The sequence below is a fragment of the Gallinula chloropus genome, assembly GCF_964237585.1.
Source record: "Gallinula chloropus genome assembly, chromosome: 2".
In the NCBI taxonomy this organism is placed as follows: Eukaryota; Metazoa; Chordata; class Aves; order Gruiformes; family Rallidae; genus Gallinula; species Gallinula chloropus.
In genome coordinates, this window is record NC_140086.1 from 62635081 (window position 1) to 62660441 (window position 25361).

Sequence of the window (25361 nt, forward strand, 5' to 3'; positions counted from 1 at the left end):
AAGTAGCTGTGCATGTAGTAAGAGCTCTCCTGGGACTCTGAGCTGGCTAAAGCAAAACTGAGCAACATTGCACAAGCAGAGGGATTTCTTGGTCCCCCAAAAAGCACACAGCAACAGAAAGAGAATCAAAGATAAATGGCCTTCATGCTTGGCTTTTACCTAATATGGATCATACTCACTTCAAAAATTCCTGTAATGATCCCTTTTGGTTTATACTGAATTGCTGCTGCTGTGACTGGTGGTGGGAATACAGGGATGGTTGATTAGATCCACCTTGTGGGGGTAGAGTTTACCTTTTTTATGAAGAAAACAACGGGAGAAGTAAATGGTACTTACAATCATCATGGGGTTTTTTCCCCCCTGCAACTGTGTGTTTTGTTACTAGTAGAGAATATTTTTAGAATCAAAGTCTTGGCTTTTGACCTTGGAGTCCATCCTGTTACCCAGCCCAATACAGCAACTATTCTGAATTTAGCCCAACCAAGCATTTAGCCATCCAAGTATTACCCTGTTAACACTGATTCAAAAAACTACAGCAGGAACTTCGATAAAACAGGAAAGGAAAACTACAGGAAGGAAGAAAAATACTTCTTAACATTTAATGGTTTTCAAATCTTTACTTATCTTGTCAAAAACAAGATGTCAGAGATATTTGCAAGTACTAAATGACTCCTGCACTTATTGAATGTTTCAGTATTGACACTATTCTTGTGCAAGCACAAAAGCTATTTGTTGTCTAAGGCTCCCTTCAGCTTCAGCTTCAGGATTGTTCTCCCTTATTCGCATAAAATATGTAACGTGTGTCAGTGAATCCCTTTTCCTTTCTACTTCTGGAAATGAAGAAAAAGAAAGATGAGTCCCCTGGGCTGTTGGTATGTGTTGGTGTTTGCAAGTCTTCCCCTGGGATTGAGTTCTCAGAACATACAAATTGAGGTTTGTGCATTGAAAATTGATGTGGCAAATTTTTCTTTAGAAAACACTTCCCCTCTTTTACTCATAAAGCAGAAATGATAAAGCTGTTCCCTCTTTTTGGTATTTTTTTTCTTCTTTTTTCCAGTCAGAAACTTGACTCTGAGTTGATTGAAGGTTTTATGTGATAAAATAATTCAGATATCCTTTCTTCTAGCTTGAAGAATTTAAATGAGGAGACTTAAATAGGCTCAGTACTCTGCTATTGTCTATAATTTCTAGCACTGAGAAGGCACGTGCTCTGCTGGATGTCTCTAATGTAGAGTTTTTGTCCTTAACTTCCAGGTAGCATCCATCTCAGCTACTGCCCGTGCTACTCTTGGGCAGTAATGGCCTCGTCATCCTCTTCAGCATTGGAGACCGAGATCTTCCAGTACATCGATGTACATCAAAGCAAATTCATTGAGGTAGGAACTGCGCTGCAGTGAAATGAGAAGCACAGAACCAGTGCCCCAGAGGCTTGTGCTCTACGTGCCAGCTGAGTGTTTGCCACTGAGGTAACGGGTAGGGTTCCAGGCCTGGCACCAGTTGTGCCACATGGACTTCACAGCACAAGGCTGCAAGGGAGCAGTCTGTGCTGGGGAGCCTTCTATGGAAAAGGGATTTGCATGGACTTTCCCCAAACCAGATGGTTGTGGGTATCCTCTGAGTGTGTGCAGAGGGGCTCCACTGAGTCAAAATGCACCTGCATGGGAGAAGCAGGCCAGATAGGCTGCTCTCTCACTTGTTTTACATCAGAACTGGTTTCTGTAGGTTTGCTCTCCACAAGGAGAGGAGTCTTAGTCCCATGCTCGTTTTTGTTTTTGTCAGCTCCCTGTATAAAAATCCTACAGAAACATAATTAGTCCAGTCCCTATCAGTTATGTTTTGGAGCTACAAGCTCTTCTGAATCCTTGCAAGGATTGCCAGGGTAATTTGTACATAATGCACTCTCTGTGATGCAAGCTGGTCATTATGTAGCCTGCCTCCCCTTCCCCTGGGTTTTAGATCTGTGGCTGGCAATACCCATGCCTCTAAGCAGGGCACTCTCCTGGTTTAGAAAAGCGGGACTCTCAACCCTGGGGACCCATCTAAGCAATTCCTCTCAGTTCTGAAGCCTTCTAGCACCCATGACATTGCTGTGATGGGACAGAAATTAAACCCTCTTCCAGTGCGATGCTTCTCATGTTCAAGGACCAAACGCCACACTATCCTGGATGACTTAATTGCATTTTTTTTCCTTCTTGTGCAGAATCTGAAGGAGTGGGTGGCTGTGCAAAGTGATTCTGTTCAACCACATCTGAGGAAAGAAGTAATACGAATGATGGAGTTGGCAGCAGACCGACTTGCTGCACTGGGAGCCACCGTTAATTTAGTAAACCTGGGGTCACATCAGGTGCCTGCATCATTTTTGTATTTAAAACACTTTATTTGCACATGTGATACATATATATATATGCATGTGTACATTATGATTTACTGATATTTTTGGTAGCTAGATGATGATTTCTCGATAGTCCCATGGCTGCACAATACCTGCCCAACCTCAGGCTGTCTGCCAACAGACCTGGGAGACCACGCAGACAGCCCAAACGCATGCAGATGTTACCAGGATAGCACAGACAGCTTGACACTTAACTGGGGAAAAGCACCTTGCAAATGTAAAAGGCCTGAATTTTTACCAGGGCCTGTTTTTTACATTCTTATGAGTAATGAAGCAGGATAGATACTGCACCATTACCAAATTCTTTGCAGGAGTGAGGTAGTTTTTACAGGGGAAATGTTGCCAAACAGAAAGGGCTTGCTGTCCTGAGCATAGTCTTTGGCTTTCAGAGCTTCTGACAAACACTCTAAGATTCTTAATTATTGTTGGAAAGCATCAGACAAGAGTTAATCCCTGAGTCCCTGAGAAATCTTTCTCTAATTTACTTATCTTACTGTGGCTGGGGGCTCCTTCCTGCCCTGGGCTATTAGATTGCTATTCTAACAAGAATTCAGGAGAGCACTTATAACAATTCTCTTTTCCTTCCTCTGAGGAGGATTGCAAGAGTCGGAGCACAAGGGCCTTGTGGCACAGCAGTACTTTAATATCTCAGGTTCTGTCATTTCACAGTCGTAATGAACACATTTAAAATTAAAACCTGCATGGACTTAGCATGCAGGTATGAATGCCAAAATATACAGCAAAGGTCTGTGCTGCTGTCAGCAAGGAATGGATCACCTGTTGTTGGAGTAGAGACCTGCGTGGGCCAAATATATCTCTGCCTTGGAGCAAAATACTGTTTCACAAAATGTTGTTTTCCTTTGATTGCTGGGCAAGAAGCAGCTGCCCTTTTGTGTTGCAAGACACCAACACAGACTGATGTTCTGGTAAATACAAGGGGGTACACACCTATTCATCCTCTTGCTGTGAGACACCCAGCCTCTTTTGGGCAGTGTGGGGACCTGTTCTGCATGGTGCTACGGTACAGGATTTGTTTAGTGCCTTAATCTGTTTTCAAAACAGTCTGAAATAGCTGCTGCTGCCTCCTGCCCGCACAACTTTGTTTCTGTATTTGAAGTTACAGACCTTCTGCCATCTGTCCGTGGCAAAATCAAACCCCAGATTAGTCTGGGTAGCTTCTGACTGTTTCAGTGTCACAACAGCACAAAAATCAGCTTTGTCTTCTCCAGTGTTGGGAAATAAATGTAGTAACAAGTGCATTTATGACACAAAATCATTAGAAGAGTTCTATAAAGTCCCTGCAGAACCTAAAGAGCTGGAGAAAAACTTTAATTTCTCTGCACAGGTTAGAGCTGAATTCAAAGGCAGATTTGAGAACATGATCAAATCAGAGCCAACTGAGTATACAAGAAATATTTTCAACACTGAGAATTCAATTTTTTTTTTTAATAACACTTGCAAGTTTTCAAAGGTTTATTCTTCCTCTGTTGCTTTTTTAACATTTCTCTGCAGTTGCCTGATGGCCAGGACCTCCCACTGCCTCCTGTGATTCTCGGGGAACTGGGGAAGAATCCACAAAACCCCACTGTATGTTTCTATGGTCATGTGGATGTGCAGCCTGCCAAAAAGGAGGATGGCTGGAAAACTGACCCTTACACGCTGACTGAAATCAATGGTGTGCATCTGGTCATATTTTTTTGTATTATTATTTGAATACATGATGGAGAAGGAGGCTCCCTGCATGTTTAACTGCAGCAGGAGGACTTTTCCCATGGAAATCTGTGGGACAAATCCAGCAGCTTTGAGTTTTGATGACCTTGCTGTGAGTAGTTAGACCCAACAGTGACTGCTTTCAGCATTTAGTGTGAAAGAACCGCATGAGGTTATTACCACTTCACAGAGTATTCAACAGAGAACCTGTTTCTGCTTTAAAATTCTTTTAAAGGGTTGTTGGATCAGCCATTATCCTCCTTTGCATCTCCTGTTCTTGCTCCATCATCATTTAGTGCCTTCATCTACCCTGCTGGAGCTAAGCAGCATTGGTGGTGGGACAATGAGAGCCCCCCCTTAATGTACTCATCTTTCTGCTGCAGCCAGCTGAGTATGAAAAAAATCCATTCATTTGAAGGACCAAAATTAAGGATGGAGGATCAGCAGAGGTGCAAGACCAAGAACCCAGAGATCCCAGTTCCCAGGCCTGTCCTATAGCCTAGCAGTTCCAAGCACCCTCACTGGGGTAACTCTTCTGCCTCCACTGGGGACTGCTGCTGAGAGTGGCACTCCACAGGCTGATCTGTACAGGAAACTGAAACCTGTCCCTGTGTAGAGCTGTACAGTCAAACACTTAAAAAAAACCAGCACTTTGATTTGTAGCTTCATGCTTCTACTGTGGTATTTATCAGTGGGGATTTTGGTGCTTGTTATCTGGGCTGGCTAATGTGCATGGAGGTTGTGCAGTGTGTAAACTCTCCAGGCACAGCTGGTGTGAACAGCTAGTTCCTAAGAACAAAAGTAAAAGCAGAAATTGGCATGTAACAAACTACAATATGATGTATACAAAAGGGTGAGGGGGGAAGCTTATCAGTCCACAGATGAATGTCCATCACCTTACTTAAGGTCAGTGAAATCCTGATTCGACACTTCACTTGACACACCACTACAGCTGCTGTGGCAGTAGGAATTTACTGATTGCATTGATGGGACAAGAGAAGCTTCAAAGATTGCTTAAAAAACTTTCTGCTCTTCTTTTTAAGGAAACCTCTATGGGCGTGGAGCAACAGATAATAAAGGACCTGTCTTAGCGTGGATAAATGCAGTGGAAACATTTAGAGCCTTGAAATTGGTAGGTGTCTGTGAGGAATTCTGTCAGTGGTGGTGGTTGTTGTTGTTGTTGTTATTATTATCATCATCATCATAATTATTACCTGGAAGAATCCATTTACCTTCCTGTGAGTTAGATATCTGTTGGGACAGAGACACATCCACATGAATTTTGAAATATTAGCTTATTTCCATGCTGGTCCCACTCTAAGAATATGTCCTTGAGCATTTCCATTTTGAACAGTCCACGTGCAGTGTGAATACAGTATTGTTGCCATTGCCCTGCAGAAAAAAACACACTGGAGGCAGCATTCAATATACATTGCATACATTCAACAGCTTTGATACCCTATTCTCTTGAGAGCTTTTATAATGGTAAAATAACATATGTCACAGGTTGGTCATTACGACTCATCTCTGCTGTTACATTCTGTTGATCTTTGGTTTTGTCTATCTACAAGTTACCTTCAATTTATGTGTATGCATGAAGGGAACAGGTATCAAAAACTACTCATGCATAATGGGCTGTTCATTCAATGTATTAGATTTAGCAAAGCAAATTGTCTGAATGGGCACACTAACCAAGCACAAATACACTTGCCTATAGCCTGACATGGCTCTGAGCATTCTACTTTTGCCTGAATTATTCCAGTGACTAACAGAGGTGTCTTGAAATAAGTCTGCATATTTAATAAAATGTGTAGGCTAAGCTTATAACTTGGCTAGCAAACGTCCTTTAAGGTGAATTTGCACGACAGGTTTCTTAGATTGTTGAGAAACATTTTTGTGCCTCTGTTATAACATTATGGCTCAAACTGAGCCAGAGTCTTGACTTTTAAAGTCCTTTTGAAACCTTTTGGAAAACTGACATTTTGCTTGCATCAGTAGGACCGGATTCACCTCAGTGTCTCTTAAGTGCTAAGAAACCCACGGGTTACTTGCCTGCAGATTAGCTGTTTTAAGTGGATATGGTTATGGGACTGTCTTTCTCTAGTTTTTAAAATCAGTAATAGCTATTTTGGCATTTTAACAAGCAAGGAAAAAAAAATCTTTGTAATTTGAAGCCTTTCCCCTGAAAACAGCACACACCATCTAACAATGTTCATGAACAGTTTGTTTCTAAATTTTTTGTGGTCGTTCGATGAACCACTGGTGAACCCATCCATAACACAAGTTCATTTAATTCTACACATTTGTTCCTGCATTTAATCAGAGCACTGAATTAAAAGAGAAAGCATCTTAAAACCTGTAATGAGAAAATGAATTGGAATTGGAAACTATACTCAAATTTATTTCTCCTGTGGGATGCGTCAGCATTTCTAGCTCATGCTATTCCATAATAAAAGTTCTCTTAATTACCCTTGGAAATGCATCCTTACAAACTAGAAGGCAAATGGATTCATGAGTGCTAAAAAGACAATTATAGCAGAATCACCAGCAGCACTTTTACCTCTATGTGGCTAACTCTGACAATAGATAACGTGCTGGGAAAACCGCAGCAGTGGACCTCTGCCAGTGGTTCCTGCACAGGCACTAACAGTGGAAATATGAGAGACAGGAAATTTTCTGTTAAAATGCAACTATTCTTGCCCAGTTAGACTTTCCAAAGTAATTAGACTATTTAATAGCACTGAGAGAAAGCCCATTTAATGAGAGAGTCCAGCAAGCTTTCTGAAAACACAAAAGGACAAAAGATTCCACTTATTCCCCTTTAAAAATGAGAAGTAGGTAAAAAACATGAGGAAAACCGAGTTTGGGGGAAACTATGCATGTGTCTACTTATCACTGCCCTTTCTGTTGAAGCAAGCTATGTATTCCATGTACTCCTTTCTTGTAACACGTGTACTGCAAGCTAGTCTGCTTCTGATTGTAAAGATGTTTTATGTTTGAAAATGCTCGTTCCTTACCCAGACTTCTCTAATGTTCACTTAGGCTCTGCCAGTAAACTTCAAGTTTGTAATTGAAGGCATGGAAGAAGCAGGGTCCTTGGGGCTAGAAAAGTTACTTGAAGAAGAAAGCCAGTGTTTTTTTTCTGATGTTGATTATATTGTGATTTCGGACAACCTCTGGCTCAGCAACAAGAAGCCCGTCCTGACATACGGGAGCCGGGGAAATGCCTGCTTCTCTGTGGAGGTAAAGTACACAGGTTCATTTGAACAGGGCCCCTGACTGGACAGCAGTGATGTTCCTGTAATCACATAATCTGTATCTGCCTGCAGAGAAAGTGTGAGAGCAAATACAGAGCTTTCTCCCACATCCCTTGGGGGCTAGTATAGATTTCCCCCCTCATTTCAGCTCAGTTAGCCTTGTTTACTGTGGTTAACACCTCTTCCATCATCATTTCTCCACTTACCTCTCTATTCTCTGTCCCTTTCCCAACCCATTGCTCTCCTTGCCACCCTCCAGTCTTTTCTCCTCACCCCTTCCTCACATCAACTCCGTTCTCTTGCAGCATCATCCCTACACCCCGACTCTTTCACTCCAAAACCATTTCTTCTGCTGCTCTGCCCTTTTGCAGCAGACACTGGTTAGTGCAGTGTATCTGCCAAAAGGGACTTGATTTTGTTGGAACTCTGGGTTTAAAAGTCACGCATAGATTTTTTTTCACAACCATTGGCAGAAGCAAGTAACGGTGCACTGCAGTATATTTAGCAGCCAATGTGTACTAATGTGAAATGAAGAGCAGAAATTTCTCATCTGGAAACTTCCTGATGAAGCATAAAAGGAATTCAGAGAGAAGATTAAAGAACTAGAGAACTAAAGAGAAAAAAAAATCTGCATTAACCTTTATGTCTGAAAAAGAATGAAATTTGTTTTTAACCAAAAGAGCCTCGGCAGCCTTGATTCAATTCTTCTAAGTCTTGGTTAAGAAAAATGATGCTATTAAAGCATCAGAAATGATCTCTGCTGGCTACCAGACAGTTGGCTGTAATGAGGTTTTGAGAAGAATAAACAAGTTCACTGCAGGAAAATAGTTTATGATAAACCTGAGTATGAAAATGTGTCTGGAAAAGGGACCCATTTAATAAACCAAATGCCTCTCTATGCTAAAGCCATATGATTCAAGAGACCTCTAAATTCTTATTTGTTGCAATCTGGAATTAAGGTTGGACATATATTTTCTTAATGTGAAACAAGTTAGGCCCTTTCTTGCCTTTGTTATGAAGATTTTGCATTAAATAAAAAGGATATAGAACTTGGGTAATTTATTCTGTGATGTTAGAAACAGTAATATGCAAGTGTTTCACTTATGATGTATTTAATCTTACTGAAGCAAAAGAGGGAATGGCGAGGGATCCTTGCTCTCAAATGCCTGTAAGCACTACAGGCAGCTGCATTTCCCTCTCTAGTGCTTAACAAGAGAGCCCTATCTTCTCTTTATCAAAGCAGATTCTTCCTGATGGGATCTTTTCTATTTTTATAAATAGAAACACTCTTTTTTTAATAGAAATACTCCTTTTCTGTTCATTTATGGCCGCCTTTAAAAAAAACCCCAACCAACAAAACCAGCCCTGCAGCTACCAGTAGCTGTGGAAAACAAACACTCACAGAGGAACAGGGAGTAAGGGAGTATTCATATGTAACCAGTGTTTTTGGTACAGGTTGAATGTGGTGACAAGGACCTTCACTCTGGAACTTTTGGAGGCATCATTCATGAGCCGATGACGGACCTGATAGCTCTGCTGGGTAATAACACGCATCACTGCTCAGGAACAACTGGGGAGCAATCCCTAGCAATCAGTCCTGTGTTTAACTGGCCTGAGTAAAGCAAGTTTACTTGAAGCAAGATTCCCAGGTTCCCAAATCTGAGCCATGGTAGCAGCAGCTGAGGGGGAAAATGTCTCCAGTGAGGCCAGGACCTCAGACATGTGCCTGTTGCGCTGTCAGCCATGTGTCAATCAAGACTACTAAAGGATTGCTGGCACCTTGAATTCATACACACGTAGTGAAATCTGAGGTTTTAAAGCTGAGCATCTCAGTAGGGTGTTTTCATCTCAGCTGCTGAGCTGAACCACCACACACAAACAGCAGCTCAACAATTTTCATAATAAATATGAAAATACATCGAGTTAGGTGCCACAACTTAACGGACACCAACAGCTCTTAGTTGTCAGGCTTACACATTAGGTGAAGAGGTAGGTAGAAGGAAAACGGTGTTGGGATGGCCTAGTGGAAGAAACAGGTTCTACTTGTACTGATACCTCTACGTTACTTTGCAGGCAGCCTTGTGGATCCTACTGGTCGTATTCAGATCCCTGGGATCTACGATAGCGTTGCTGTCCTGAAGGAGGAGGAGAAGAAATTGTATGAATCGATTGAGTTTGATCTAGAGGAGCATAAAAATAATAGTGGTGTGAAAAAATTCCTCTATGGCACCAAGGTAACATAAAATCTATATAAATGGTCAGCAGGAAGGATTTAAATCACCTATTCATAGCCTTTATGTATACAGTCAAACTGAAAGATATTTTCAGTCAGTGGCAAACTCAGAATAAAGGAGCACAGAGCATTAAAAGGTAAATTAATCTGCTGGAAAAGCAAGCTACTGCATCTGGGGAAAGTGACCTGAAATATGAATAATCAATGAGAAGAAATAATGCAAAACTAAGAGTTGCTCCCCTTCTCTTGCACTGCAGATCCTCTCCCCCTCATCTAACCAGCCAAACAAAAGCAGCATCAAAGCCCCCGGATACAGGTTACATAGTGGGAAGCAGCTGTGTTTGGGTCTGAAAAATGGGAGGCAGCTTTAGGCAGGTGCACAATGCTACAAGCCTTCCTGTTGCCAGCATTTAAAACTTACATCCTAAATAAAGCCCAGCAGGTAAGGGCTGGCTCAGAAAGATCTCTCCGCACGAGAGTGGCGGTGTGGAGAAAGGAAAGGTATATTATACCTAATATAGCTATGCTGGTATAAGCTCTAGCATGGATGCTTTTCTTTCCATGCAAAAGCTTCTGAATGAGCCTAAGCTAGACTGTAATGGTTGGTAATACAGAAGTATAATGTGGCTACACTATGTAAGTTTTGATGCTTCACCTATACGAGGATGAAATGGTGCAAATTTTATGTGTACATAAAGCTTTAATCTCATAAACCAGAATAGAAGGAAAGCAGCGGTGCATGCTGGGGTTCAACTTGAGGACCAATTTATAAAAAGCCACTAGAAAGAAAACCCAGTTTACTTTTTCTTTTCTTTTTCAGAATAGACTCCGAAAATTTCTTTTCCCCTTCTTATCTTCTCCAGAAAAACAGATCATCTTGGTTGCCAAACATTATTATCTTATCCCTTATGTTATTTAACTGCTCGTTACTAGATTTTTTTTTTCCCTGGTATTATCTGGGAGGGGTCTGGCTAAGATGGCCACAGAACTTCTGAGATTAACAGACAGTCAGATCAGAAGTTGTTCTGATTTTAGTTCGTGCTAAAATATTTACTTCCAAGATATTTCTTAATAACGCTCTGCTTTTCTTCTTGTGCATGAAAAGCTGTTCTCATCCAAGTACTGCTAAAGGTAACAAATGTTGACTTGAAAAAAGCAGTACCTTTTAAAAAATAAAAATACATTGGCACAGGTTTAAATTACAAATCCAGTGTTTTTAAACTAGAGAGGTCTCCTAATACAAGTTGAGTTTTTTCACATTAATAATATTAATGGTGACTGATTCCAGTGTCATCCGTTTTGTTTTCAATGTCACTTTTTGAAGGAAGAAATACTTCTGCACCTGTGGCGTTATCCTTCTCTCTCTATTCATGGGATTGAAGGAGCTTTCCATGAACCAGGAATTAAAACTGTCATTCCGGCAAAAGTGATCGGCAAGTTCTCAATCCGCCAGGTCCCTCACATGGACCTTTCAGTTGTCAAGCAGCAGGTAAGGGGAAAACCTTTTCTTTGGCCACTCCTATGTACAAACTAGGTCCTCCTTAGCATCTCGCAAATTTATACCCGAAGTAGTAAACCGAAGGTTTCTAGCATTTATCTGTTCCTGAGAGCAGCAAGATGAACACTTTTGGAGTGCACCTTGTTCTCCCTGCAGGTGGTGGAGCACTTGGAAAGTGTATTTTCCAAGAGGAACAGCCCAAACAGACTGAAAGTGTCTATGCCTTTGGGTGCAAAGCCCTGGCTGGCTGACTTTAACGATCCACTATATAAAGCGGCAAGAAGGGCAATAAAAACAGGTGTGTTCCTCCTTTATTTCAGTTCTGAATGTGTCTGCAGGTGTGGAGGGGAAGTTTGCTCATCCACTGAGGAAGGGGGATTTCCCAACTCAGTGCTACAATCACCCCTATGAAACCTCATTGATTTTGACAGCCACATCTTCTTCCACACCTTGCTGAATTGGGGTTATTTAATAGGGGTAGCACAAAGACCTCATTTAGGTTTTTTTTGTGTACTGACATAAAGCCAGGGGCTTGAAGAGTGCAGCTGATTCATGAAATCAATTGGCCGCACACTCAAAACATCCTCTACTCAGGAGCTGTTATATTTGAGCAGATAGCCGACATTATGGTAGAAGAATAAATCACCTTAACAATGAATTCCTTCTATCCATGCACTTCAGTTTTTGGACAAGATCCAGATTTTATTCGGGATGGTTCAACAATTCCTGTTGCCAGAATGTTTCAGACTATCACACAGAAGGGTGTGATGATGTTTCCAATTGGAGCAGCTGATGATGGAGAACACTCACAGAATGAGAAGATAAGCAGGTTAGGTTTTTGGGTTGGGTTTGGTTTTTTTTTTTCATTTGTCCATTTATGCTATAAGAGGAGGGGAGGAGAACTGAAGTCCCCAGGTACACATCCATCACCACTGCCAGATGGGAAGATTTGCTCTCCACTGGACAGTCCCAAACTGCTGTTTCTGGCAAACTTGCTGGTAGTCCCAAGCAGAAAGCAAAATTCCCAATCTAGATCCTACCTCTATATACTTTTCATGTAGTATTGATGTGGTTTAGGCCAGTATTCACTTGGCCCTTAAAGGCATCGTACTGGTAATTTTCATTTCACTGCCAATTAAATTTGTGTGACAGATGATGACGTAGATGGGCACCTTTCCATCACAACATCAATTTAAAAATATTCCAGTCAGACACACTCAGGCTAATGGCTATGTAAGGGTTTTAATGGTTTCCAGTATGAATGGATGTAAAGGTCTACTTGCATTACAGGGGCCAAAATTAGTGTAAGTTTATCAAAATTACCTTAACCTTAGCAGTTGTGTTTGTTCTTTGAGGAGCCATGGTAAGACAGTGTTGCCTTGTCACTTAGGTAGCTTCTGAGCTTCATGCAGAGCTCAAGGAACTGGAGGATCCTACAATAGCTGTCAAATAATTTTTGTTGTCCCTCAGTATAGCCTCAACACTTGTGGCTATGGACAACAGAAGTTATGGGACATAACATTGGAAAAAATGTCCACAGTGAATCATTCAGAGGAATGCTGATTGCAAGATGTCCAGAATTTCTGTGTCTTTGGTCCTTTTTTCAGGTTACCAGTCTTGCAAATTCCACTAGTTTGGACAGCAATTCAGCCTGACAGGGCTTTGTTCTTTATTTCCTTCTTCACAGATACAACTACATTGAAGGAACCAAAGTGTTTGCAGCCTTTTTCCTGGAGATATCAAAGCTACATCACTACTTATGTGAAACATCCAGCACGGAGGCAAAGAACTGATAGACCATCACAAGAAAAAACAGCAAAGAACATTTTTAATCTTTAGCATTCTGACTTCCTGATCTGGAAAAACATGTAAATCACGTATTCACAGAACGATGGGGGTTGGAAAGGACCTCTGGAGGTCACCCAGTGGTTTTGAATTGGTGGAAAAAATATAAATGCCATGCTATTATTTGGCATACTACTAAATGGTATGCATTTGGGATCTGGTCAATCAAGTGATCTCACCCCTAATGCTGGAAGATAGGGTTAGGGGTGATTCATTCTGGCTGAGCAGAGAATGTTACATTTTAGTTTTAAAATTCAGAGCAACGAGAAATTTTGGCATATATTAAAATGACTTTATTCTAGTTTTGTACTATGCCCATGTTCATGCCAGTTAGCTCGTATTTCAGTTTCTGCATATGAGCAATTTGCAACACACTCGTTTCCTCCTAAATATAAACAAAATTTCACTATTTAATTATTTGAACATGGGTCCACTATTATGTTAGGCTCTTTGCTGAGCTTCACAGAAGGTTGTAAATCACAAGTGTAATACAATTTCCTTGCTGAATTTGAGGCAGAGGTTTGCCAATGATCATTTACTTCTGGGAATAATTGCTGAGATCAACAGAACTGCAATAGTAACAATAGTAAATAGACATTTCCAGGGCTGGCTTCTGCCTTCCCCCTCCCACCACTTAATCTAAATCTCCTCTTACTGTGCTGTGAGCACAATTTTAAGAATCACTACATAACACATTTCCTTAATGTGACTTTCTTTTTGTACAACAGGGAAAAGTTTCTGTAATTATCTGTTCTGGCCGAAGTCTGTCATCAGAAGAACACTCTTCCACCCTTACACATTTCAAGCATCACTTTACATTGATAATTAAAGGAAAATGAATGCATTTTGAAAGTAGAGCAATAGTTAAGTGTTCTGTTTGCTGTTTAGGCAAAATACTGAGCATAAATTATGTCATTCACATCTCCCTATTATTTTGGTGGGTTTTTTTACAAAATGTGCTTGTTATTGCACACATGACCAAAGTGGCTGAACCAGATTTTAACAAAAACTTAGTAGTGTTATCCTTACTGTTAAAACAAGTGACATTAATTAAATTATGGAAAATTTGGTGTCTTTCATTTCTCTACTGCTCCCTCTCCCGCAGAAACCTGCAAGAATAAAAGTGATTATAAGGTGTGGACATGGAGTCTCTAGAAGGGAATATTGTACCACAGATAATAAGCATGAGCAGCTGATGTGGAAATTTATCAGGATAAAAGCCTTGGCTGAACTCAGTAACGAATAAAGGAGCTTCTTATTTTCAGTAGCTCCCCTGAAATTCCTGGGAGCCGCACACAAAGGTAACTGGCCTCTTAAGAGGTCTGGGAGGAGTAATAGTCTGGGATATTTAGGTTTCAAATAAACACTAAATTTCAGGCTCCCCCTGGGCTGTAAGGGTCTCACAGCTAAGCTGCAAGTGCAGAGCAAATATGTTGGCTGCTGGCAGCATCCAAGGGGAAAAGAAGGACCCAGCTCAACCTCTCTTATTTGTCTTGGCTCTGCAGACTGTGTAACTTCAGTATAACTTTTGGTCCCCATGTCAAGAGGGAGGACTCCAAGGCAAGGATCTTCAAGTTCAGAAGGCTCCACCTTGCACATCATGAACTTGCAGAACAGGTCCTCAGAGCCTCTCAGCTCCTTTCGCCTGTTTAAAGCGTTTAGGAACCAGCAAGGTAAGGAATGTTGTGGGGCAGAGCACTCTGGCACCGCTCAGGACTCAGGGCAGGTCAGTCCATACTCAACAGCTCTTGCTCCACAGAGCTTGTTAATACTGCTCCAGGTTCAAACTACAAATGCCATAAATTGTTTGCTGGGGCAGTTTCCACAAAGTTACAGAAAAGGGACGCCCAAAAAATGATGTCTCAGCATAAACTGGACTGGTTACGTTTTATTCTAGACTAGTTTTTACATTGTGATAAAGTTCTAGTGCTAATTTGTGTTTGCTTCAGGGTATTTCTTCACAGTGAAACCTAAGTGCCATTTGTTGGACAGATCAGATTCTGTCCAGTCATATAAGAGGATGCTTAAACCTGCCCAGGCAATAAGGAAACAACTTTTTGGGGATGTATAACAGCAGCATCTTTACCTTTGAGAGCCTGATTCTGATATCAAGGCCTGGATACCTAATGCCACTGGGGATGTCCTGCAGTACCTGAGAAATATGCCCCAAGGATGTCAGATAGAACTCAACCCTGCTGAAGGAACACTGTGAGTGGGCTGGCATCTGGCCAAACACGGCACCCGGGGCACCTCTAACAGCACTGGGTGCCTATACATTGCCTGTATCCCTGTATTAGATAAACAGAGTTTTTAATTTTTCAGTAATGTCTCAAAAGACTAGACTAAAAAAATGTGGTAGTCAGCTAAAATGATGGAGAACGTGTAAAACAGTAAGATGTTGACAATAGGAGCTGAAGGCATAGTAGTCTCCAGAGACTAAGAACTAATCAGGTCACCATCTGCTTAGCCTGTGAAAGTGGAAGATTAGTCTTACTCAGTAGTTACAGTTTTCCCTTTTGGTAACATTACTCCCCAGAAGCTTGACTTTTGACTCCTGCCAGCCATTCCTCTCCGAATATGGCATTCAGCTTGTTTGGCAAAAAGTTATAAAATGCCTTGCTAGTTAAGGATGTCCATAGTCCATGTTTGGCCTGGGAAGATTGTGCAACTGTGCCCTTACTGGTGCCACAGGTGCCGGTGTCAGCCAGGAGCCACAGACCCCTTGCTCCTGCTGGAAACTGCTACATGAAAATAACATGTAAAATTAAAATACTGATTGTCCTGATCCAATGTTGGGGAGGCTCTTGATGTGATCCAAGGGTGAGATTAAGACACAGAGTCATTCACCCCAAACAGCATTTATCACAAAAAGAAGGGTGAATCGCAGCCGTAGGACAGAAAGGAATGAAAAGGTAGAAATGAAGCAGGCAGGAGAGAGTCTCAAGCATAGTTATCACCACGGATCCACGTCATCCTAGGGGTTCAGGTCTCATTTTGCCCAACTGTGGCCCATCACAGAGTCTTTTTTTTCAGCAAGTTCTTTTATTTCTTGTTTAGGGTCATGCCAGCCAGCGAAGTGTTGGCATCACTCCACGTTCCCCCCCTCAGTGAGGGATAGGCCTTCACTTCTACCTACTCCATGTGGCTCTGGTCCTGCTCTTCATGAATTGCTCATAAGACTGCCACTGGACAGCAGGCAGGATGTTTTTGCAAACTGAGGCCCACAGCTGTAGGCAATCTTTGAGACAAAGCTTCCACTGTCAGTCTCTTACACCACCCTGTGGCACAAGGGTTGCTTTGGGACCCACGGTTGTTTTGAGGAAAAGGTCAGAAAAGAGCTCTTATCATTTTATACAAATTCGAGAACTGGGGACTCAGCTTTCTGGTGAAGTAGTAGCTATGAAGTGCATATTAGTTACAACATCTTGAATCAGTTGTATGAAGCAAGCAATAATACAGGCCACAAACAGTAACATAGCAAAACCGTGTAACAACAAAAAGTCACTTAACCCATGGACCACCAGGGAGCCAGGAAAACAAGTCCATGTTCCAACATTTCCAGGTTTTGGGCAGGGATGTGGGCTAGCTTCCATATCCCTGGGTGATTTAACAATTTTACCACTGTCATCGATTTTTAAGCAACAGTTGGAATTGTTTAGCTTACCACAGACACCCCCTTCCTTGGCTAGCAGGAGATCGAGAACCATGTGGTGTTGGAATACCCACAGTTCTCATTTGGGTAGCCTGGTCAGTAATAGACGTAGCGCTTTGGACATTTGATTTGTAATAATTTCCTGAATGGCTTCCAGTCCAATAATTTGATTTGAATTAAAAATAGGTTCTCATGCACCATGGATCCACTTATTTGGGTTCCAGGTAGCAGGTCTATGAAGTTGTATAATTGTTGTTGAGGGGTCCAATCATCTTTGCCCCGGGTTTGCCTGCTTCCACCTGTGATGGAGGTATCGATGAAGCATTTACTTCATCTCAAATCATTTTATACCTGAACACCAAGGTGGTCGCCTTCAACTTCTGGGAGCAGAAAATACATGGGGTGAATCACTCCTACATAGCAAACTCCACGCCAGTTGGTGGGCAATTGTTTGGCATGATGGCCACAAATCCAATAATGTCCTGTCAAAGCAAGACTTCCAATGGCAAAAGGGCTTCATGTCCATGTCCCTGACCTTTTTGGATTGCCCCAATAATTTCCTTGGGCCCACAGACTTGGGGGGCTTATGAGGGAGTTAGTTGCAGTACAAGTAGTACAGTAACAGGCTCCTACCAAACCATTACATGAACATGAACAATTCATTGACCTCTTCCAGTGAGGGTTTAAGATCCCATCTGGAGACCAGAATTCCTCTGGATACTAAATAGCACCCATTTCATTTTGTCATCTCCAGCCCCTTATATTAGGGATCTCAGTATTACTGTAGCTGTAAGTCAGTTTACAATTAGATTGCCTAAGGTAGTTTTTTGTTGTCGGGGGCTATACAATATTTGGGTATCGTGTTAGCCAGGGTGGGGAGATACTGTCTTCTCAATTATGTATTATTTTTAATTTCACCATAGATGCTCACTAGCTATTCAGGGGATATCCTGATGAGAGATAAAGGCCCATCTAAACCAAAGAACCTACCACATACCCAACAACTGGTGAGGTTAAAGGTTTGGGCCACTTGCCGGCCTAGGACATTCTCATTCATTTTCCCATTCTCATTCAAGGCTATTGCTTGGGGAACTGAGTCCTCCCCAGAAATTAAGGGCGAACAATGACCATCAACACCACACACACAATCAACAACTTCATACATCTTCTTAAACAGGTTGTAGGGTCACCGCCACCTGAAAGCGAAAAGAAAAAGCAGACTCAGTTCTTCCTAAAGAACAGGAAATGGGTTACTATTAGAAAGAGGGAACAATGCATCTTGTGTTGATATTGTGCTCTTTCCCATTTAGAGGTATCGGTTATTTAGTTGGCATCTGCAACTTCCGGGGTGATTCAATGAAAAGGAGGAGTCACTTGTATTATGGAAGGAGGTTCCTTTGTTTCCCTATCTGGGCTCATCTCCTCCTGAATGGTTAACACTTTTGTGGGTCCCTCAGATACCATGAGAATGTCACAGAATGCTCTATCTGAGCATACCATTTCTGCACAGAAGCTCCTTAAAGCTATGGGGGTAGGGGGCCCTTCGGGGCCCTGCTGCCATAGGTGTACTGACAGTCCAGCCCCGGCAAACCCCCATTCAATACGGACGGGGTGTGTGGGGTGAATGGGACCAAGAGCTTGGTGAGCTGTAGCTTCAAAAACCAGCAACTGCAGTGCTGCTTCATGTGGGGTTTGGTCCATTCCCGACGGGCCCCTTTTCACAACAAATCATACAGGGGTCTGGCAATAATCGAAAAATCAGGGATGTGTTTTCTCCAAAACACAAGCAATCCTAATACATGCTGTAAATCCTTTTTCCACCCTGGCATTTTAATTTTCTCTCATGATGAAAGGGTGTCTGGTGGAATACATGTCATTCCTCCCATCAGATTCCTCAAAACTTTACTTCACTCAAGGGTGTTTGTATTTTCTCTGGTGGAATGTTCAGCCCCAAACTTTCCTAGTGGGAAATTATATTACCCTGAGTTATGTGAACCTTTCCTGTGTCATTCCCCCCCCTCTCCCCCCACCCCCAAATGTCGTTGATATATGGTAAACACTGACCCCCTCCTCTGAACTATCTTGAGCACTTGCACTAGCACATGATGACCTAAAGTGGGGGGATGCTTATATCCTCGTGGGAGTGGGGTAAAAGTGTATTGCTGACTTTCCCAAGTGAAAGCAAAACAGTCTTGGTCCTCAGGCTGCAGGGGAAACCATAAAAAAACATGTCCTTAACATCCACTATCACCGTGATTGGGTGGGCTTGCTCCTGGATTGTGGCTATAAACTCAGCAGTGTTTGGGGACTGTCACTGTCAATGGATCAGTATTTGCATCTGACCTACGGTTACGTATGGTCAGTCTCCACTTGCTGTTAGGTTTCCACCGCAGAGTAAAAAGGGGAGTGGGTTGAAACCACAATGCCCTGTCCCTTTCAGTCCTCTAAAACAGGCATTATCTCCTCTCTGGTCCCCAGGGGTATCGAACAGGGCTTGGCATTTGTGAGGATGATGGAGGTGGTTACTTCACCTACTCTCACTGAGTTTTAAAAATTGTAAATACTTTCTGAAATCATGGTTGCATTTTGCTATGCAACCCCTCCTGTGTTCTCTGTATGAAACTTGACATGTTTGCTTACTCTTCCAGTTAGGAATGACAGCGGTGTTCCTCTGTGGATTGAAATTAGATGTATATGTGCTTACAAAAACATTATTAGGCATTGAATTTGGATGCTATTTGATAAGAAACTTTACTCTTAGCAAGGGAAAAAAAAACTCCAACAAAACATTGCTTAAGTTTTAGAGTACACACTGCTCAAGGCGTGTCCTGACAGCCAAGAAAAATGGCCACATTCCTTACCTGACAAGAACCTGAGAACTTCAGTGTGCAGCTAGGAAATGTTTCCCACAAAGCTGACAGTGGACACACGTTCTTCTTTCAGTGGATGTAGCTCTGCTTGGATGCATGTGCCAGGTGGGTAAGATGCTGACTTGGAGAAGATGAAAGACAAGGATTAAATCTGTATGTCATGTCACATGGCTTTCTTTGCAAGTTCACTTCTGATCTGATACCACATTAAATTGTAAACTTAATGCACTGACCAGATTTTATTTTTATATCTGAGATATTTGACTCTCACAAACTTGCTTTGTGGGTTTGTGAGAGATTAATTATACAGTGGCAGAGCTATAAATACTGGCAAGCTGGGCATCTTCACACATAACAGATAATACAGGGTAATAAATTTATCTCTTTCATTTTACTGCAATGAATTACCTTTTTATTAAAAAAAAAAAACCCAAACCAACACAGTACAATAAAAACAAATCCTTGGAGATTTGGCATTGTCAGTCTCCAGACAGACTTGTATATAGCCGTACTTAAAAGAAACCAGACATAGTGTACATATGCATGAATAGTACTGATGTTGTTACCTGTCTCAAAATCATTTCGGTGATATCTCACCGTAAACTAACACAAAGTGCCAGCCAATTGCATGTTCCCCATCCTTTAGATGCAGTTACAATTTTATGGTTTTTAACATCCCTAAGAATAATTCAGAGATCGTGCCAGCCGTGTCTCTCTGTTTGTGGACCTGAGGGAGATTTTTTTCTTTTGTTTGCTTGGTTGTTTTATTTTTTTTTCATGGACTTAGAATTGATACTGTAATCTTTTTAATAGAAGCTGGAAAATACAAGACACGCTCCTGACATGCGGCCTTCTGGTGTGAAGAAACAAGTGGTGGCAGAGTCCTCATATGAATTTCATGTAAGTTTGTATCATGCTTTTTTTTTTTCCACTTCAAAATCTGAGAGTTAGGACTGCTTTACTTGTTCCCTGTGCATCACTGCCTTCCTGACAAGACAGCAAATTCTGTGTGCAGGGTTAACATCACCAGTTTGGCAACAGCCCTGACACTCCAGTGACTGCTGCAAATGATAAGAGTTTCATTTAATCACAGTCGAAGGACTGATAGGATCTGGCATGTACATCCTTTCCCAAGCTCTTTCTTTTGGTGCTGGATACTGAAAGGTAGTTATGTAGTCCGCTTGTTATTGAAAAGCAGTGGAATGAAACACATTTCTTTCATACAGAGAATACAATTTAAAAAACCCCAAACAAAACTACGACGAAGAGACGTTGTGCTAGCTTTGTGAGTGAGCTAGCAGTGAGAGCCTGGGGGCCTTTGCTGAGCTGGCTCTGTAATATGTGCATGGAAGAGTATGGGCCCAGGAAAAAATAAATGAATCTTCACTTGCAATTCTCTCTAGGTAGTGTTCCCTCTTAAAATGGAGTTTTCTGAATGGAACAGCCCAAATTCTTTAAAGTTGGGGTCCGTGGGTCACAAACCCTGTCACCTCATTCTAGTATCTCAGTATTTGGCAGAAAGGGAGAGAAAAAAAGAGATCTTATTTGTTGGTGCAGTTCTATTGTATCTGGAAAGCCACACCCACAGAAACATGTGATGTCACGTGTCTGCATGTTTTTGTATATGCAAAACATTTGAGTTGCTTTTACTTATATACAATTGCTTTTATATGATGTTTATTAGTATTTACTTTTGTGATATTGGCTATTGTGATATTGGCTGTTGTATTGAGTAGATACCTGGTGACTATGGTCAAGCTATGGTGGCCAGCGAGTTCCAGACTTCTATGTATTATAATTGTTACACACGTCTCCTACCACTTCTGAGCTGTGCTGTAACCTGGCTTTGAGGAACATGACTCGAGATTATTCAGGATCTGATTAGAAATCATGTCTGACGTTCTGCTCTGCTCTTGTGAGACCCTGTCTGGAGTACTGTGTCCAGCTCTGGGGTCCTCAGTGCAAGAAAGACATGGAGCTGCTGGAGTTGAGTCCAGAGGAGGGACACAAAGATGATGACATGGCTGGAGTACCTCTCCAGTGAAGACAGGCTGAGAGAGCTGTGCTTGTTCAGCCTGGAAAAGAGAAGGTTCCAGGGCACCCTTATAGTGGCCTTCCAGTATGTGAAGGGGCCTACAGGAAAGCTGGGGAGGGGCTGTGTGTCAGGGGGTCTAGTGATAGGACAAGTAGTAATGGCTTTAAGCTAAAAGAGGGTAGGTTTAGATTAGACATTAGGAAAAAATCTTCCCTCTGAGGGTAGTGAGGCCCTGGCACAGGCTGCCCGGAGAAGCTGTGGCTGCCCCCTCCATGGCAGTGTTCAAGGTCAGGTTGGATGGGGCTTTGGGCAACCTGGTCTAGGGGAGGGTGTCCCTGCCCATGGCAGTGGGATTGGATTCAATGGTCTTTGAGGTCCCTTCCAACCCAAACCATTCTGTGATTCTATGACTCAACTGCCTCTGTGAAGATGCCTCTCGGCACACAAGCAGATCCATGGCCCCTGTGCTTCTGTGTTGCAGGCTCTGGGGATCGGTTGTGCGGCCTTTTGTAGGATCAGCCTGATAAATACACTCTAGTGGTAGCTGCTTAAGCTCTCAGTTCAAGCTAGGTAACCTCAGATCTTATCTTTTCTAGAAAAAATGGTCGTGAAAAGTCCACGTAGATATTGCCTTTGCTAACATTATGTCTTCAGTTATCCAAATATAAAGGCAGAAAGGGTAAATACTAAGCCCGTAGAAATTCAGTTTCACTTCTCCTAGGGCACACATTGTTCCTTGCATTTGGAACCAAGGTAGAACAAGTCCAGTTGTTTTGTTTCTTTAAGAAAACAGAAGCCAGTAACATAACTCACAAGAGCAGGCCCTGATGATGATGCTTGCTGGCCACAGCAGAGGATCTACAGGCACCGACATGGTCTTTTGTTAGAATTTGGGAATCTAAGTATTAGCCTTAGGATGGGGGTGGGTGAGGAGAACTTCAAGTATTATCCTTTGTTTTCCCCAAATTCTTGTAACTTCTACATGCAAGTTTAAACTGCTATAAATAGCCTTTTTCATTGGGAAAACCATATTCTCTTGAAGCTGCTTGAAGTTTCCTTTTCCTAGAATTTATGAAGGAAGAGATAAACAGATTCCTCCTAACCACTGATTGAAGCCTGTGTGCATTCATTCTCACTTTTCTCAAACAAATTGCCATTATAGTAACAGGAAAAGTTGGGAAACTACATCTTTATCACATTTTTACTGATTTGCATAACATTTTCTAGATGAAAACAGAGCTAAGTTTAACAAAAGGTACTAGGCAGCAGGTGAGCAATTAGTTCATGTGAAAATGAGTGACTCTGTGCAAGTTACTTGCCACAGCGGGGCTGTGCAGGCCCAGGATAACCTGAAGTGAGTGAGCACAGGTGCCAGAGGCAGCGTAACCTTGCTGGCAAGTCAGAGCACAACGGCACACTCGTGCCCTGACGTGGCCCCAAGTCCCCTGGTTGGCAGAGCTGGTGTGGCTGTGAGGTCATGGAGCAGGCCAAGCAGAGGCATGCAGGCTGCCAGGCTCACTCGTGCTCCCTTTTTACATGAGGGGCAGTGGGGGCTGAAATGCTGACCCAGTTCCCAACCCAGTGTCCACAGGGGCAGCCCCACCACAGCAGTTCCCAGAAAACTTCCACCAAAGCTGCTGCAATCTTGCCTTAGCCAGCCCCAGCTAAAGCACGACGCTGGTGGCTGGCTGAGCTAGCCAGGAAGCCACCCACATCCTTCCCCAGGGTGGCCTTTCTGCTGAGGCAGTGCCCAGGAGCAGCGGCCCCACAAACTGCACCAGTGTGCACCAGCAGTAAGGGAGGGAGGGGGCGGGATCACACACACAACTATGCCAAACTGCATCGCTCTGAACAGCATGCAGTGGCAGAGCAGTCCAACTGGAGTGTTGCGTTTTGCCCCTTACAAAACCCTAAGCACACTGTTCCGTTTTTGGAGGCTCGGGAATTCTTTTTGTGCCCCACAGTCCCACAGGCTAGCACATCTTTCAGTTTGATTACTGAAGAACTCATACCTATATCTTATCAGAGCCGGAAGGGAACAGTGAGGCCAGTACATATAGCAGGGTGACATCTCACCCAAGCATTCAAGCACTGCACTAAAAAACACCCAAACCCAACCCCTTGAAAAACCAGCACTGATGCAAAAACGTAGTCCCACTTCTTGATGGAAAGAAAATCGTCCACTTGATAAGGGGTTTCAAAGCTTAACTGTCATTTATTTGGGAAAAACATAAAGGGAAGGTATATGTGTGTATATATATGCATAGGTAATTGACATAAAAAAAAGTTCCTGGTATTTACATCATAATTATTCTGTTTGATGTCTTCTTATCAGTGTGATTACATTGTTGGAATAGAGATATATGCAGGTTTTCTTCCAAAACTTGGTATTCTGGAAAAAAAAGCAATGGTGGTTAAGAAACTCTTATGGACAACACCGTCAGCTCATTGACTGTCCTGTAGAGCCTTTGCAGAGCCCTTTGTCAGAGACAGTACCTACACAACCACTGTCAGGACAGGGCAGGGGGGTATTTTTCTAAACACATTTGATGTGTGAGAAAACCCATAAACCGGATTTGGCAAGTGTGGCTACCGTGACTGCCTTTATCCTGCTGACTGAGTGATTTTTGGCAGTCGTCACAAAGCTGCCTGTGTTCCCTGTGTGTGTGCAGACATGAAATATTAGGGAGGAAAGGTGGTTGGAGTTTCCAGTGACACAGCTAAGTGAAGTGCTGGTACTGCTCTTCAAATGAGCAATGTTTCTAGTGAAATCAGTATTTTGGTGAGGAAGAAATATAGCAACCACAGAATCATTCATGACACCCTAATCTGTTAGAAAATAAATGTTTACAATCCATTTACAAACTAATCTATTAACTAATTAATGTTTTGCTAATTAATCAGTAACTTGTTTATTCAGCCTGCATTTTAATATGTGTTAATCAGCATTTATACTTCAGAAAAAGAACACTTAAACTTTCAGCGTGACTTTAAAATAATGTCCATACCTCAAACAGAACATTAAATGTCAGTATGTTTGTAAACATTCAACAAGAATTATTTTTGTAGTTCTAAGCTTTATTACAGACACAATTCTTATTTTATTAATAGCAATTTTGCCTTAATTGTCGCTTCTACCATACCAATGGCTCCCTCTTCAGGCTACTCCTGAAAAAAGTTGCCTCTCAATTTTTTTGTTAGAAACTGTTCGATTTACCAAAGTCCAGCTCTGGTGATCACGCCTTCTACCCCAGTATGCTCCCCCTAAATACATGTGCTACTTGAGGTCGTGACCTACAAAAATTCTAAGAGGAATTTGTAAACTGAAAGGAAGCTGAGCCTGAGGGACATCAAGTGGTTGTTTTACCTATTTTCCCATGTTGAAAAATGTAAAAAAACCCCAATCCAATTAGCCTGTTAACAATTACCCTGTTCTTGATCAGTTTGCCCATTTTTTCCAGTCTCTCCTATAACCTAAGTCCTTACATGTCCCCATACAGGCAAATATATATGTATCCAAAGATGCCTTTACTGCAAATTAAGGAGTCTTCCTCTGTGTAGATGTTATTATACAGAAAACAACTAAAATACACATATAACCCTGAGGTACTGTACAAGAGATACCCTTCTGCTACGTACGTTCTGTGTGATGTTATCTACTGACACTCATTGGTTTTAAACATTTCTTCCTTCATTTCAGTCTTTACCAAGAGTCTTTACCAGAGTCATTCATCTGGGTTATTTTCATTCGATGACCATCTCAGGCTATAGCATCTGCTCAACCTCAAGCCACTCTTAAGTCTTTACAACCCACTGTGTCAGGAGGTGAACCAGTTAGGCCATGACTGATTGGCTAAATGAAACTGTGA

The 25361-nt window shown here is 42.1% G+C and overlaps 1 protein-coding gene across 1 annotated transcript; it reads left to right on the forward strand.

The window, feature by feature from the left end:
* Positions 1-1283: 1283 nt before the first annotated feature.
* Positions 1284-12883, forward strand: CNDP1 (carnosine dipeptidase 1; the record flags this gene model as incomplete). The annotated part of the gene is made up of 11 exons (XM_084280529.1): positions 1284-1376; positions 2201-2344; positions 3905-4067; positions 5146-5234; positions 7145-7345; positions 8815-8899; positions 9433-9593; positions 10917-11081; positions 11247-11388; positions 11772-11919; positions 12778-12883. Exons 1-11 carry the CDS (start codon positions 1299-1301, stop codon positions 12881-12883), a joined length of 1482 nt encoding a protein of 493 aa, XP_084136655.1. The 5' UTR covers positions 1284-1298.
* Between the last annotated feature and the right edge of the window lie 12478 nt (positions 12884-25361).